The sequence below is a fragment of the Scomber scombrus genome, chromosome 23 (genome assembly GCF_963691925.1).
Source record: "Scomber scombrus chromosome 23, fScoSco1.1, whole genome shotgun sequence".
Taxonomy (NCBI): domain Eukaryota; kingdom Metazoa; phylum Chordata; class Actinopteri; order Scombriformes; family Scombridae; genus Scomber; species Scomber scombrus.
In genome coordinates, this window is record NC_084992.1 from 448328 (window position 1) to 464454 (window position 16127).

General features: G+C 39.5%; 3 protein-coding genes across 4 annotated transcripts in view; 1 reads left to right on the forward strand and 2 right to left on the reverse strand.

The window, feature by feature from the left end:
- The window catches only part of LOC134006094 (zinc finger protein 271-like), a 100395-nt gene that overhangs the window by 12661 nt on the left and 71607 nt on the right, over positions 1-16127 (reverse strand). Inside the window, exon 4 of the mRNA XM_062445161.1 lies at positions 2542-2832. Within this exon, the coding sequence (XP_062301145.1) occupies positions 2542-2832 (291 nt within the window). The remainder of the gene's footprint in view (positions 1-2541; positions 2833-16127) is intronic.
- On the reverse strand, positions 4133-6263 carry LOC134006123 (uncharacterized). Its single transcript, XM_062445209.1, has 2 exons — positions 5167-6263; positions 4133-4384 (listed from the first exon to the last, which is right to left on the reverse strand). The coding sequence occupies exons 1-2, from the start codon at positions 6207-6209 to the stop codon at positions 4174-4176; spliced, it is 1254 nt and encodes a 417-aa protein (XP_062301193.1). The 5' UTR covers positions 6210-6263; the 3' UTR covers positions 4133-4173.
- Positions 12380-16120, forward strand: ift46 (intraflagellar transport 46 homolog (Chlamydomonas)). Of its 2 annotated transcripts, XM_062445211.1 has the most exons (6): positions 12380-12628; positions 13243-13535; positions 13650-13743; positions 13967-14098; positions 15418-15767; positions 15802-16120. In XM_062445211.1, exons 1-6 carry the CDS (start codon positions 12524-12526, stop codon positions 15836-15838), a joined length of 1011 nt encoding a protein of 336 aa, XP_062301195.1. In that variant the 5' UTR covers positions 12380-12523; the 3' UTR covers positions 15839-16120. The 2 variants fall into 2 exon arrangements, with proteins under 2 accessions (XP_062301195.1, XP_062301196.1); XM_062445212.1 differs by having other exon boundaries at positions 12380-12655; positions 15418-16120.

Here is a 16127-nt window from a genome sequence, read left to right on the forward strand (position 1 = left end):
CATAAAGTCAGTAAAAACAGCAGCTACGTGTTTATAAGTTTTCTATACTCAAGCTAACCAGCTAACATTAGTCCTGAGTTTGTTCAATATTGCTATTAAATTCAATATAGTGTCATTAAATAAAAGTTACTAATAGTGGGTGGTTTGATCTTAAAACACTGTATGTACTCCTGATGCCCACAGCAAATGATTCTGTGATGATAGGCTTGTTTTTGTGTGGAGTAATATGTTGAACACGCCACACTTTATATTAAATCTTCATCGTGTTACCTACCAATCAGCAGCTAGCTCAGTTATTTCTTTCTTTGCATTTTCTGGACTTTGTTACCATGAAACTGACTGTGTGTGAGATCGAATATCATTCTGCTTTTACTAGAATAAACAGCTGATTCAAGCCAAAAGTGACAGTTTGTGCCTCATTCATCAGACTTTGCAGAGCAATGACAGCAGATTGTTGTGAGATAAATAACTGTACCTTTGTCTGGTTCTCACTCAATATGAAATATATATGTGTGTTGTTTCATTTTTCTTGATAAGGAAGCCTTTTCTTCATATGCGGTTACTGAGAGTTTTGCATCTGATCCATCTCTGAGGTAACATATTATTATCATAAAAATATCATTTTCATTTTATCTGAAATGGCAGATAATTGAATGCGCTGCAGATAAAATAGTTGTTACTTTACATATGTATTATAAAATAGCAAAAAAAGACATTACACACCTTATTTTATTATAGTTCATATTACACTTGTTAATGTCAGCCAAATGAAAAGTCTTTCTTTAGAAGTCATATAATTTACATTATGATTTATACGTTATCTGGTAAATTAAGTAATGTATTCACAGTCTGGAAAGAAGTAAGGATGGACGGACTGGCTAAGCTGGTAATGCTAGCTAACTAAAATCACTTCATTGTCAGTGGAGCTGGGTTTCCCCCATTCAAGGCAGCTGAACATTATACCTTCCTCATAAGGTACCAGTCAAATTCATCTCCCAGCTGTTCACTACTTTCTGTTCTCAGCGTTCAGAGTTGGATGCTAGTTTTTGGTGGTTTTTGTCACATGACAATAAAATAAATTATTTAGGACTGTTGATCTAACAAATCAATGTGACCTTAATGGTTAATGAAAACGATCATATGTTGCAAACTGCTGTGGTGGTAACAAAAAAAAACATTCATCAAGCACCTCAAATCAAACAGTTTGGATGAGTTTTATTACAGGTCAGCGTTTAACAATAAATCAAAAGGCAAATCCAGCAGCAAACACGTTTCCACAAAATCTCCATTAGTTTGATTTCATAATAATTAATTATAATTGACTCGCTGCTTCTCAGGTCATAATTTATCTCATCTGTCTATCACATCTCATTCATTTCTATCACTCTGTAGCCACTGCTTTCCCTTTCCATCATGTGTCTGTGTTTTTAATCTTTTGTAATTTTAGGGTTTTTTTTGTGTTTGCATCTCAGTTACTTAAAAGAGTAATTATAATCATAATTCTAATTGACCTCTCTTGTGTGGCCAAGAAGATGGACCATTTCCTTATTATTAAGTGTAATATAATATGAATCATTTGTCACTGGACAAATTATAAACATCTTTGCATCATCAAATTGAGCCTCAATATCCTGATATTGTTGTTGGACAAACTTCAGATTGACTCTGTGAAAGTAGGGAAAATTAACTCTCTCTTAACTACTTCTTTATCTAAATTTAGCCTACACATTTAGCCTTTCCTATGTGACCTCCTATTGATAACGAACATAGCTGATCAAATATTTTTCCTCTTTCAAAAGTTAAAACCAAACATGTCTTCAAAAAAGTATATTTGGTCATCAGGAGTACAAACAAAACACTTTTACATACAAAAAAGTAACTTATTGTGTCTTTAAATTGAGCTTATACACATCAGTCTACCACAGAGACAGGAAACCACAAGCTGGTAATGGAGTTCAGGGTCCAGCAGAGGGTGCTCATGTTGCAACACACCAATTCCAGTGGTAAACTAATATTACATTATACAAGACAAAACAGAAAAACTATAGAAAATAACATTTTATTAAAATAGGAAGGTAAAGGACTATTGATACATTAGCTGGTTAACGTGCAGCGGTTGATTCTTTAACATTGGGTAAATAAATCAGAAATGTAGCTGCTATTTTTACTGACATTATGACTCTTCACACTTCGGAAAACTATACAAATAAAAAACAAAGTAAAGCTGGTAATAATAGCAAGAGACAAGCTAATGTTAATGACTTGATGGTTATATTTCAATCAATCAATCAATCATTCATCAAAATTACAGCCCCCTTTGTAGAGAAGCTCAGGGTAGAACTGGATAGATGGATTGTTAAGGTATAAAGAATGAAACGGGTCAATATGAAGCTGAGTCAGTGTTTGTGAGTTTTTAAAATACTACTGCGAGAAAAGGTTTTCCCACACTGCTTACACCAGAACGGTCTCTCTCCAGTGTGAACTCGTTGGTGCATTGTTAGACTATAGCTTGTAGTGAATGTTTTCCCACACTGCTCACACCAGTACGGTTTCTCTCCCGTGTGAATGCGTCGGTGGCATGTCAGATGACTGTTTCTAGTGAAAGCTTTCCCACAATGCTCACAGGTGTACGGTTTCATTCCAGTGTGAATCCGTTGGTGCCTTTTTAGGTCACAGTCTCTTCTGAAAGCTGTTCCACATTGAGAACAGCTGTATGGTTTCTCTCCAGTGTGAATCCGTTTGTGGCACTTCAGATGACTCATTATAGCGAACGCTTTCTCACACTGGTCACACTTGAACGGTTTCTCTCCAGTGTGAAAGCGCTGGTGGACTCTTAGGTCAGAGGCTGACGTGAAAACTTTCCCACATTGGTCACAGCTGTGGTCAGTGTGTTTCTGTTTGTCACGGTGCTGTTTGAGTCTCTTTCCTCTTTTTCGTTTCTATGGCAACAGAAAAACACAGACAAACAGAGAGAGAGAGAGAGTGAGTGAGATGACATTTGCAGTGCATTTACAAGTTGTAAAGTAAGGTCCCTAACTCATAAACACATCTCCTAAAAGATCCATAAAGGATACATTTCACTAAGAGATCTGTCCTTTAATCACGGACAGACGGATTGAAGGACCATCGGACCCTCAAGACTTGTCCTCGTGTCTGTAGTCGGTTTTATCCTGAAGTCCTGAACACTGACCAGAGTTTACGTTAGCAGGTATATGCCTGCTTTTGACCGGTATAACGTGTAATTGGCCGGCAGATTAAAATATCAACGGTCAAAATGTCCGGCAGGAAAAACGTCAAATAAATAAATACATGTATAAACTCATTAACAAAAAATATTAAATACTAATATTATCATATAATATTATGTGATATAACCTATAAGATATGTTGCCATGACGACAACAACAACAACAACAAACTTGAGCAAAAGTTTTGTTTCCTTCCATTGAGAACTTCACTGAGTGTTTGATCATATCACTATAAAAAATATATAGCACTTATAATTCACGCTGCAGGCGCGGAGGTGGTCCAGTGGCTAAGAGCACTAGCCATGTACGCAGCGGACCCCGGTTCGAGTCCTGGCCGGAGGACCTTTCTGCATGTCACACCCCCCACTCTCCCGTAATTGCCCGTCTCTCTACTTTCAAATAAAGGCGTCTATGCCAGAGAAAATCACGCTGCAAATAAATGTGAATTAAATGTGGAATTCGGACCAGACAAACATCTACTGTAGAATAATGTCTGTATTTAATACTGAGGAGTGATGTTCACAGTTATAGGCTGGGTAAAAAAAAAGGTGGATGGATCACATTCAGACAGGATCATACACAGGATCATGTATTTAAAAAGTTATTTATTTAGTCTAACATTGCAAACACCAGCAGAGTGTCTCCAATCAACAGCTTGCATTATTCTTCTAAAGTTGAGTGAAGCAATTACCAACATTTCTGGCTCAACACACTATTTTTATTGAAAAATGCACAATAAATAACAATGGCACAACAACAATAAATAATGCCATAAATAAAAAATAATGCATAAGACATAAAAAAACCTGCCAACCAACAATAAACACATAATGAACATTAATACTAAGTGTGTTTGTGTTACAATGATTATAACACTGGTGTGTGTGTGTGTGTGTGTGTGTGTGTGTGTGTGTGTGTGTGTGTCCTAGTGTTTCAGATTGTCATAAAAACTGTGGAAGTCTTTGGGTATGACCTCCTTGAGTTCTTGGAGGTGTTTGTATTTCATCTCCTCGATCTTCAGGCTGTTTGTGTAGAGTTGTGTGACTGCAGGTGAGGATGTGTGTCGGAGCTGCTGCTTTGGTCTCCAGTCATCAGAGTGCTGGGTTTTAAAGTCCATCGTCCCGTTGATGTTGTACCTAATAATAACATACAAAAAAAATTACACATCAAACAGTTAACATAAAATACTAATTATAATTTTACATAGATTATAGGGCTGGGCAAAAATCTAAATCACGATTAATTGGACTTTTAACCTTGATTACGATAAATTAACGATTATCTCCTCCCTTGATGAATGATTATGTATTTTAACAGTTTCTTTAGTTGTGTATTTTACACTGCTGCCCTCACACATGAGGATCTTTAGGGAGTGAAAATAATGATGTTTTAAGGTGTGACGCTGTGGTTAATGTCTAGTTTACTTGACCAGAACTATGTAAAGATCATGTTTGGGTTCAAATGATCATTAAAGATATGCAACCTTTGCTGTCATGGCAACAGTGAACACCACGATTAATTGACATGAGCAAGATTAAGTCGATTAGAGTTTCTAAATGTCGGTTTCCATTATTTTTCAATTAATTGCCCAGCCCTAATAGATTATAACGCCTCATTTAAATCTTACCTCAGCACACTGCACTTTATATTTATATTGAATATTTATATTTAGTCCTTCCATCAAGCTCTCGGTGCTCTTTCATGTTGCTTCTATTGTGATTTACGTAAACTTCTTAATATGTCTTATATGTTTTATGTAAATGTGTTTTTAAATGTTACACAAAAAGTAGACAAAGCATTTCTATTCCATTCGATTCTATTTAAGAGTTAATGTAAATTTAAAAGTAAATGTGCAACATCATGACTTTTGACGTGGACTGGTGAGAGACTTTTTTTTTTAGATTGATAGCGTAGTTACCTGATGGCTCTGACATCAGTGGGGTCACCGGGTTTGATCCCTGGGCAGATAGACCTGCAGAGCCTCAGATTGGTGAAGTCTTGGAAGAAGGTATGGTCCACATATTTGACTTCATATGGGTTGGGCTTGGACCGCGCACTCTTCATCAGAGCCACGTATTCAGCCGGGACATAGATTTTCTGGTTTCTCAGACGCCTCTTGATGACACTGTGCACTGAGTCACACTCCATCTGTGTGTGTCCCTCCTCCAGGAACTTCTGGGTTACCACCTTCTTCGTCTCCATGCAGAAGTTCAGAAGAGCGTTGCTGAGGACTGAATTGTGGTTTTGGTACCCACAACCATCGCTCCACAAAATGTATTCTTCATGCTCTTTGTGCTCAGAAAGGAAATTGATGACACAGGATGCAAACTCACTGGCAGACAGAGTTCCTTCACCTTCATGCCAGACATAGCAAGTGGCGTTTTGTGTAGACATTTCATAAAGAGTAAAGTTGTGGACGGCTAGTTTTGTTTTGTAGTAGAGAGCCGACGCTTTCAAACTGGGGCAGAGGAAGAGGGCTTGCAGATCCATGCAGACAACCATTGTTTTGTCATTTGCTTTATTTTTGTCCTGCACTATTTCAGCACAGGCTTCTTCCTTTTTGAGTAAATGGTCCTGCCACTCATTTTCTGCCAAGTTACCAGCCTTGAAGGAGCAGCAGGTGTCACACTGGTCCTTCTTTGGATGGTAAAGACCCAGGTTCTGCTGCTTAAACTCTTCAGTGAACACCTTGCTTGATAACGGTCTCACCATCTTCTCCTCAGCAGCACGATGGTACTCTCTATGCAGGTCAGCAATGGACTGAAAGACAGGCTCCAGGTACTGTTTGGATGTGGATGACCTACAATAGTGGGAGGGCACCTTAGGGAGATCATTTAGAAAACTCCTGATGAACTCATGAGCCTCTATGTGCCGCAATGCTGTTTTCCTCTCTGTTGCGTCTGTGTCTTGCACCCAGTTCTGAGCAGACCATGTCCCTATTCCCATAGTTGCCAAAAACATACCCCTGCACACCCTTAATCTCTGCCCATTCACTCGTAAAAAGAAAACAAAAGTAGAAGACCTTCTTGAATGTTCAGACCCTTTTCTCCTCTGTACCGGGATGACATCTACCAGACCACTCACATACATTTTTTTCTCTTCCCAGTTCATGTTCTCCCAAAATCTTTTAAAAATCATCTCCCTGTCTGCCTCCTCGATGTTCCTGCAGTGATGCTTGGTGGACCTGACACACGCAGCAGACGTGCATGTTGGTCCCATTCCCCGGGGGTCCTTGGTGACTTCTCCCTTCTTGGTTCTCCCAACGTACAGCTGTCCCATCATTCTTCTTCTTTTTGCCTCATGCTTCTTCCAATTATCTTTCCCCTTGCGCTTTCTTCCTCCAACTGCGTCATGCTCAGCCTCATCACAATCTTTAAAAAATGCAACAACAAAAATTAGAGTTTGTGTGTATGATCCACTGTGAAATCTATCTACTTTACACATTAACATTCATACATTGTAATAATAATACATTTCTATACAACCCATCCTCATCATCACCTCTCTTGTGCCGTCTCCTCATCCTCTCTCTCTGGTTCTGGTTCTTCCTCTCCGTCGCTCTCTCCATCTGTGCTGTCTCTGTTCTCTAAATACAAACAATAAAAAACGTGTGAGTGTGATCCACTGTGAAATGTGCTAATCTATCCACTCTAAACAATACCATTCATACATTGTAATACATTTCTACATAACTCATGATGTCATACAATAACATTTCTAATTTACCTGCGTCCACATCATAATCCCTATCTTTGCTGTGCCGTCTCATCCTCTCTCTCTGAGCTGTTCCCTGGTTCTTCCTCTCTGTCACTGTCTATCACTGGCCTTAACTTTTTCACCTCCTCATAGGACACCTTCACCATCTCGCACATTTCCCTCAGGGACACAGACATCACTACTGCTACACACACACACACTAAATAAGTTGAACTGAAAAGCCATGAGATGGGAGCGCTTCTGGAAACTCGTAGGTTCAGAGCAAATCTTGAAAAAATGAAGAAAAAAAAACAAGGCACTCATCTTTAGAAAAATAGATTAAATACTTTATTCCATGTCAAGTTCTAACAGAAGAACATGATTAAAAACTATTACTTCAACACGTTCGTACTGTCCTTACTGAATGCTTTCGCCTGCTAATTGACTCACCTACTGAGAAGTCTGTTTCCTGAGCAAGGCTGGACACCAAAAAGTGTTCAAGTAACAGTTTTGATCATGTTCTGCCTGTAAAACTTGCCATGGAATAAGTGTGCCTTGTTTTTCCCCTTTTTTCAAGTATAACTTTTGATGAAGTATCAATCTACAGTTAGCTAGCGACAGACAGGCTGTGAATAACGTTACTCTGGTCATTTCTCATCACATCGCTAGCTAGCTCAACACTCCTACACAATGTTAAAATTGATCAATCAGGTACACTGCATACTTTTAACTGAATTTGCAACCACCTAAGCCTTATATGTAAACACTTTGAGCTATTTACCTCAGTGAAATCCAACAATATCCGCAACTCCTCTTGTTTGACTCCGCTCCGATGGTTTAGGTCCTTCAAAATATGGCGGAAGGGATGAAGTTAGGAGTTAGGAGGTTTGGTCGACAGTTTCAGGATCCAATGGCGTTAGGAGGTTTAGTCACAGGCGGTTTTAAATACTTTTCATTGGTTAAATATTTGTAAAACCACAGTCAGACATAAAGAGTGACCAGTAGTACTGATTTATGGAAAAAAATGTGCGCCCGACAGCGATGATATGTATATGACCGGTAGTTGTTCTGTATGGATGGAATTCAGTCTAGCGTAAACTCTGACACTGACCTGTGTATCGGTGGTAGCAGAGGGTGAGTCTGATTCTTTTCTTTTAATAACGGGGTTGTTGGTGTGGTGCTCTGGGTTCTGGTTCTCCTCCATTCTGTTCTGGTTCTGTTCCTGGTCCTGGTCTGTGAAATCCAGCAGGTCTCCTCTCTGACTGATGGACTGTTCTTCTTCTTCCTCTTTTTCCTGTTTTATGTCGGAGTTATCTATCCCCTGAAACAAACAAGAAAACAATTGTTCACTGAACACTAACATCTTTTTTGTTGGGTTTCTTTCAAGTAATGGAATAATGGATGTATGAGGCTTCATTTGAAAGGTAACATCTTCTAGTTTATGTGGTTAAAACACAACATAAACTCCATCAGTCAAAACATGGCTCAAAAAAGGTTTTTTGGTCCTCGTCCTATAACAAGTCATATTTAGTTAACAATAACTATCACATACTTTATAGCAGAACTATGCAAATCACCACATAACTTCTACATGTTGGCAGCCAAACCTGTATAAAATCAGACCTATAGGCATACCCTTATGTTAAACAGGGGGTTTGGAGTTTGTGGAGTCACTTGTGTCCCCAAACCTCTCCTAAATGTCTCCAAGTGGCCAAGTTGTGCCATTATCTTTTACTAATTTCTGTGACAGTGGGAATCATACTGAAGGATTTTGATGACTATAAAACCTTTTTCCCTTCATTTTTCTCACACAACACATTTATTTGATGGGAGGGGTCTTCACACGTTTCACACTGAGTGCTACATTATACAAAAGAGACAAACCATGTGTAACTGGATTCAAAACAAGGATTTAAAAATTATTTCAAATGAAGTTCACCATGCCAATACAAAAATGTGCACAAAATAAACTTCTAAAAAAACAACAACTATACAATGTGTACAAAAAAGGTTGACTCGTCCTCGTGTCTTTAGTCTGGTTATGAAGCTGGTTTTATCCTGAAGTCCTGAACACTGACCTGTGTATCGGTGGTAGCAGAGGGTGAGTCTGATTCTTCTCTTTTAACAGGGTTGTTGGTGTGCTGCTCTGGGTTCTGGTTGAAATCCAGCAGGTCTCCTCTCTGACTGATGGACTGTTCTTCTTGTTCTTCTTTTTCCTGTTTTATGTTGGAGTTATCTATCCCCTGAAACAAACAAGAAAACAATTGTTCACTGAACACTAACATCTTTTTTTGTTCGGTTTCTTTCAAGTAATGGAATAATGGATGTATGAGGTTTCATTTGAAAGGCAACATCTTCTAGTTTATGTGGCTAAACACAACATAAACTCCATCAGTCAAAACATGGCAAAATAAACTTCTAAAAAAACAACAACTATACAATGTGTACAAAAAAAGGTTGATTTGTCCTCGTGTCTTTAGTCTGGTAATGAAGCCGGTTATAACCTGAAGTCCTGAACACTGACCTGTGTATCGGTGGTAGCAGAGGGTGACTCTGATTCTTCTCTTTTAATAACGAGGTTGTCGATGTGGTGCTCCTGGTCCTGGTTCTCGTTCTCCTCCATTTTGATCTTGTATTGGTCCTGGTCTGTGAAGTCCAGCAGGTCTTCTCTCTGACTGATGGACTGTTCTTCTTCTTCTTTTTCCTGTTTTATATCAGTTGGCAACCAGTGATGAGGTGCATTACTGTCATCTACTGTGTTGTTGGAGTCATTTATCCCCTGAAACAAACAAGAAAAGAAATGATTAAAAAAAACAATATTTCACTTAACACTAACATCTTTTCTTCAGTCCAGTTTAAAACACATTTGCCTCTATATTAAACACTTTTATTCTTTAAACCAGATCAGTGTTTCGCAGAAAATTTTGAGAGAATATGGTGGTGAGGTCTCAGTCCGACCTAGGGGTCTGGGGTCATGCTTCCCTAGAAGAAAGTTTTGTACATTTTTAAGTCAAATGCATCATTCTGGTTTCACACATTCATTAAGAGGTTATATCTAGAATATTTTTGTGTGCTTTAGTAATTTAATTGCTGGTATAAATGATGATGACACATCCACAGACCACAGGAAAGACATGTTATCAGTTAATAAATGTTCCAAACAAACCATCAAAAAAGACTAATGTTCATACTTTAGCTGTGAAACAAAGAAAGAAGAAGCAGAGGCTAACGTTAGCTGCTCCTCTCCTGAACCTCCGTACAGCAGAGACAGAGACGGTAGAAAGTTGTCATAACTTTATTCAGTAATTTAATAATATAATCAGCACAAAAGAAGATAACTCAATGTGAGACTATGGAGACACTAATTAGACACTAAAGTCTATATCATTAATGGGAAACACTGCAGATAATTCTCCAGGTTTTTGCAACTTCATCACAAACCAATAAAGTAACTTCAGCCCTCACAAAGAAAAAGCATCAAAGTCCACAAATCAAACTAAAAAGAGTGAGGATGATGCAGACCTTCACCTATGAACACCTTCATATCTGGATAAGAATAGCAGACTGATGGACCGACCGGGGATAAAGTGAAGCTTTCATAAATCAGAAACACACCAACCGGTAACATTAACCGACCTACCAGAAAGCTGCTGTAGCTTCAGCTAACGTTGAGTACTACATACTATTATCATCATTACCTCTATTATTATTTTTATTATTATTACTACTACATACTATTATCATCATTACTTATACTACTATTACTACATACTACATATTATCATCCTCTCTCTCTCTCTCTCTCTCTCTCTCTCTCTCTCTCTCCTATGTTTCTCTGGACCCAGCAGGATGATCCCCACATACAGCCTGGATTAAATTAAATTAAATTAATTTAGATTAAACAAAAGAGCAAGTCTAGTGTTAAAGTCTACTAAATCTACTTCATGTGAACAATGTCTTGAGAAAACTTCAGTGGAGGTTTGATGCTTTATTAATCAAACTGAAGTGAACAATGAAGAAGTTTAAAGTGAGAGTCTTGAGTTAAACGTTGAACACTGACCTGTGGATCGGTAGTTATCACGGTTGAGTCTGGTTCTTCTATTTTAATAACGAGGTTGTTGGTGTTCTGCTCCAGGTTCTGGTTCTCCTCCATTCTGGTGTTGTAGTGTTCCTGGTCTGGTCCTTACTGGACTAAACAGTAACTTACAGAAGTGTTTATTGTTTAAGTAAACCGCGTTGTTCTCCTTCTTCTTCTTCTTCCGCCTCCTTATCTTCTTTGTTTTTCTGGCGGACTACAAACCAACTTTAAAGGTTCATACCGCCACCTACTGTTTCTGAATTGTAACATCATGACACAATCATTACAAGATTTCAAAAAGTAAAAAACTTTGTGCTGAAGTTATGTTAAATATGTGTCTTTTTATTGCATAATCAAAAAAAGTCAGATAATTGCACTTTTCAACAATAGAAAAATAATAAGTTGAGTGGGCAAATATCAAAAAACAAAACACAAAAGGTCAGTCAGGAATCAGGTACAGAGGTATTCATACACAGGGCTTTTTTTTTAATTTCACAGCCTTTTACATACTTTCATAAAATGTTATCTCGTTTAGATATGTGTCAGGAATAGTTTTTAAAAAACAACATTTGTGTATGAAATATTTTGCCAAAATAATTAAATTATTATTCCCAAATTACTACTACTACTATTACTACTATTTTGTTGTCCTTCAATTGGAGACGAAAATGTATGTTTTAATTTGCTAAAATCAAAGTGCTTTGACCATTATAGGTTATCCAATATTGAATCGCTTCCCAAAAGGTCACACTTTATTAGGTACACCTGTGCAATCTAATCCAATACAACAGCTCTGCTATAAATTCTACTTTATGAATTTTATACATTTTCAGTTTTTGTTAACATTGTCAGGAAGGTGATAATTCTATTTTAAGTTTATTATTAAGATCATAGTGGATGGTGGTGTACTGGGGTGCATTATATTGAACAGTGTTCTTAATATTTCCTATGTTATCAGTAAAAGTACACAAGTAGTATTAATAAAAGTACACAAGTATTATTGGTAAAAGTACACAAGTAGTATCAATAAAAGTACACAAGTAGTATTAATAAAAGTACACAAGTAGTATCAATAAAAGTACACAAGTAGTATCAATAAAAGTACACAAATATGAGTAAAAGTACACAAGTATTATTGGTAAAAGTACACAAGTGATATCAGTAAAAGTACACAAGTAGTAGAGCATTTTCAGGGTAATTCACTTCTTATTCCACTAGATGGCGGTAGCTTGTTTATAAGCTGCTTTTAAACCCGACAAAAGACCAAAGAAGAAGAAGGCGTCATCCCATGATGCATTGCGTCATCCGTTGCTAGGATACAGTCACTTCTCGCTGTTAGCTGCTAACAGGAAGCTAACGGAGTTCTTCAGTTTAACGTGATTAACGCGTTTTAAGTGTTTTAAGTGTTTCCGGTCGAGCTCAGACTGAGATAGGAACAGTTGAACATCCGGTAGGTTAATGTACCGAGCTTGTGCCTCTACCGGAGATCTGTCGGTGTCTCATGGAGCGAGCTGACCGGAGCGTCCTGAAGAACCAGCCGTACGACGAGAGTCTAGAGGTGCTGGACTCCGAAGAGTTGGTGAGCACCTGCAGCCCCGTAACCCAGGTAACCAGTCAGCGTCAGATAACCCCGGTAACCCCGGTAACCAGTCAGCGTCAGATAACCCCGGTAACCCCGGTAATCAGTCAGCGTCAGATAACCCCGGTAACCGGTCAGCGCCAGGTAACCCAGGTAACCCCGGTAACCAGCCAGCGTCTGGGCCAGCGAGTACTATCGGCACAGTGTAGTAAAAGTACACGAGTAGTATCGGCTTGTCCTGTCAGGTGTATTGTAGTATAAAGTACAAGTACCTGGAAAGTACTGTGATGTTAAAGTACAGTATTGTAGTATAAAGTACTATAGTACTGTAGTACTGCAGTATTGTAGTATTGTAGTATAAAGTATTGTAGTACTGTGATGTTAAAGTACAGTGTTGTAGTATAAAGTACTATAGTACTGTATGACTGCAGTATTGTAGTATTGTAGTATAAAGTGTTGTAGTACTGCAGTATTGTAGTACTGTAGTATAAAGTATTGTAGTACTGCAGTATTGTAGTATTGTAGTATTGTAGTACTGTGATGTTAAAGTACAGTATTGTAGTATAAAGTACTATAGTACTGTAGTACTGCAGTATTGTAGTATTGTAGTACTGTGATGTCTCACTCTGTTGTTTTTATAGTCCAGATCCAGGAGGAGGGGGCGGGGCCTGATGTCGGCCAATAGCAGCAGCGATGAGTTTGATGAGGAAAAACCTCAGCGGGCAGCGGAGCCAATCAACGGGCAGCAGGGGGGCAGCCCCAATGAGGAAGAGGAGGAGGAGGAGGAAGAGGATGACGATGATGAGGAGGATGACTCTGATGAAGACGACACGGAGGACGAAGGTGAGGCGGTGGAAGGAGCGTACGACCCGGCCGACTACGCCAACCTGCCCGTCAGCACCGAGATCAAAGAGATGTTCCAGTACATCACACGGTGCGTTCAGGGACGCCCCCGAAACTACTCTTAGTTTAAAGCAGAATGATGATGATGTTTGATGTGATGAAGATGAAGATGTGACCTTTGACCTGTGTGTGGTCTCTTCTTCAGTTACACTCCTCAGACGATGGAGCTGGATCACAGCCTGAAGCCGTTCATCCCAGACTTCATCCCCGCCGTGGGCGACATCGACGCCTTCCTCAAGGTCTGTCATCAATAATCAATAATGATCAATAATTTATAATAACTGGACAATAAACACATTTAATCTCCACAAAGACTTTAGTTTCATTTTCAAGTCGTAGTAAAAGGAAAAATTATAAATATTTGGATTAAAAAGTAGAAAACATTCCTGTATTATTAGTGATGCATTCAGGTGTAATCGTCTTTCACAAGTTTATGTCCCGTGTGACCCGTGTGGCGTTCAGGTGCCGAGGCCGGACGGGAAAACAGAAAGTCTTGGTCTGCTGGTTCTGGACGAGCCCAGCGTGAAGCAGTCGGACCCCACGGTGCTGTCGCTGTGGCTGTCAGAGGAGAGTAAACAACACGGAGCCGCAGAGGTGACCAATCACAGAGCACACACACATACACACACTACACACACACACACACACACACACACACACACACACACACACACACATATACACACACACATATACACACACACACATATATACACACACAGCATCATTTGTTCAGATTTCTATGAATTTCTCCGTCAGAAAAGAATCAAAGAACATAATTTACCTCAAACTAGATTTTAATGTTGAGCTGAAAGTTTAATAAATAAATAATAAATGAACTCAAACATTATGCTGAGAGTTAGAGATGTTAGATGTGATGGTTCTCATGTTCCTGCAGCTGAGAGTTAGAGATGTTAGATGTGATGGTTCTCATGTTCATGTTCCTGCAGCTGAGAGTTAGAGATGTTAGATGTGATGGTTCTCATGTTCATGTTCCTGCAGCTGAGAGTTAGAGATGTTAGATGTGATGGTTCTCATGTTCCTGCAGCTGAGAGTTAGAGATGTTAGATGTGATGGTTCTCATGTTCCTGCAGCTGAGAGTTAGAGATGATAGATGTGATGGTTCTCATGTTCCTGCAGCTGAGAGTTAGAGATGATAGATGTGATGGTTCTCATGTTCATGTTCCTGCAGCTGAGAGTAAGAGATGTTAGATGTGATGGTTCTCATGTTCCTGCAGCTGAGAGTTAGAGATGATAGATGTGATGGTTCTCATGTTCATGTTCCTGCAGCTGAGAGTTAGAGATGTTAGATGTGATGGTTCTCATGTTCCTGCAGCTGAGAGTTAGAGATGATAGATGTGATGGTTCTCATGTTCCTGCAGCTGAGAGTTAGAGATGATAGATGTGATGGTTCTCATGTTCATGTTCCTGCAGCTGAGAGTTAGAGATGTTAGATGTGATGGTTCTCATGTTCCTGCAGCTGAGAGTTAGAGATGTTAGATGTGATGGTTCTCATGTTCCTGCAGCTGAGAGTTAGAGATGATAGATGTGATGGTTCTCATGTTCCTGCAGCTGAGAGTTAGAGATGATAGATGTGATGGTTCTCATGTTCCTGCAGCTGAGAGTTAGAGATGTTAGATGTGATGGTTCTCATGTTCATGTTCCTGCAGCTGAGAGTAAGAGATGTTAGATGTGATGGTTCTCATGTTCCTGCAGCTGAGAGTTAGAGATGATAGATGTGATGGTTCTCATGTTCATGTTCCTACAGCTGAGAGTTAGAGATGTTAGATGTGATGGTTCTCATGTTCATGTAGCTGAGAGTTAGAGATGTTAGATGTGATGGTTCTCATGTTCCTTCAGCTGAGAGTTAGAGATGTTAGATGTGATGGTTTCTCATGTTCGTCTCCCTGCAGCTGAAGAAGGTGACGAGCGTGGCGAGTCCTCAAGTGAACCCTCGTGCGTTGGACAGCTGGGTGGAGAGTATCAGCGCTCTGCACCGCTCCAAACCTCCGGCCAGCGTTCAGTACGTGCGTTCGATGCCCGACATCGACAGTCTGATGCAGGAGTGGCCTGCGGAGCTGGAGGAGCTGCTGGGTCGCCTGCAGCTGCCTCCTGCTCGCCTCCACTGCTCCCTGCAGGAATACTGTGACTCCATCTGTAGTCTGCTGGACATCCCCGTCTACTCCTCCAGAGTCCAGAGTCTGCACCTCCTCTTCAACCTCTACCTGGAGTTCAGAGACTCCCAGCACTTCACACGCACAGTGTAGACACACACACCCAGATACACACACACACAGACACACACACACACACAGATATACACACACACACTGACACAGAGATGCACACACACACACAGATACACAGATACACACAGAGATACACACAGAGACACACACACAGATACACACAGAGATACACACACACACACACAGATATACACACAGAGAGATACATACAGAGACACACACACTCAGATACACACAGAGACACACCCACAGAGAGAGAGACACACACACACAGTGACTGACTTCAGATCTGTTTGTTGGTTCAGAAAGTTTTTATAAAGTTTTGATTCTTTTTTTCATTTCTTCTGTTTTATATATTTTATTTTTTCCTGTTT

What these genes read in the sequence shown, in the direction of transcription:
- LOC134006123 (XM_062445209.1), bottom strand. Translation starts at nt 6,209, where the DNA reads ATGTTTTTGGCAACTATGGGAATAGGGACATGGTCTGCTCAGAACTGG. An exon ending in ACTGATGTCAGAGCCATCAG is followed by an intron (nt 4,385 to 5,166) that starts GTAACTACGCTA and finishes TGTTATTATTAG; the next exon opens with GTACAACATCAACGGGACGA.
- ift46 (XM_062445211.1), top strand. Translation starts at nt 12,524, where the DNA reads ATGGAGCGAGCTGACCGGAGCGTCCTGAAGAACCAGCCGTACGACGAG. An exon ending in ATGTTCCAGTACATCACACG is followed by an intron (nt 13,536 to 13,649) that starts GTGCGTTCAGGG and finishes TCTCTTCTTCAG; the next exon opens with TTACACTCCTCAGACGATGG. An exon ending in CAGCACTTCACACGCACAGT is followed by an intron (nt 15,768 to 15,801) that starts GTAGACACACAC and finishes ACACACACACAG; the next exon opens with ACACACACACACACACAGAT.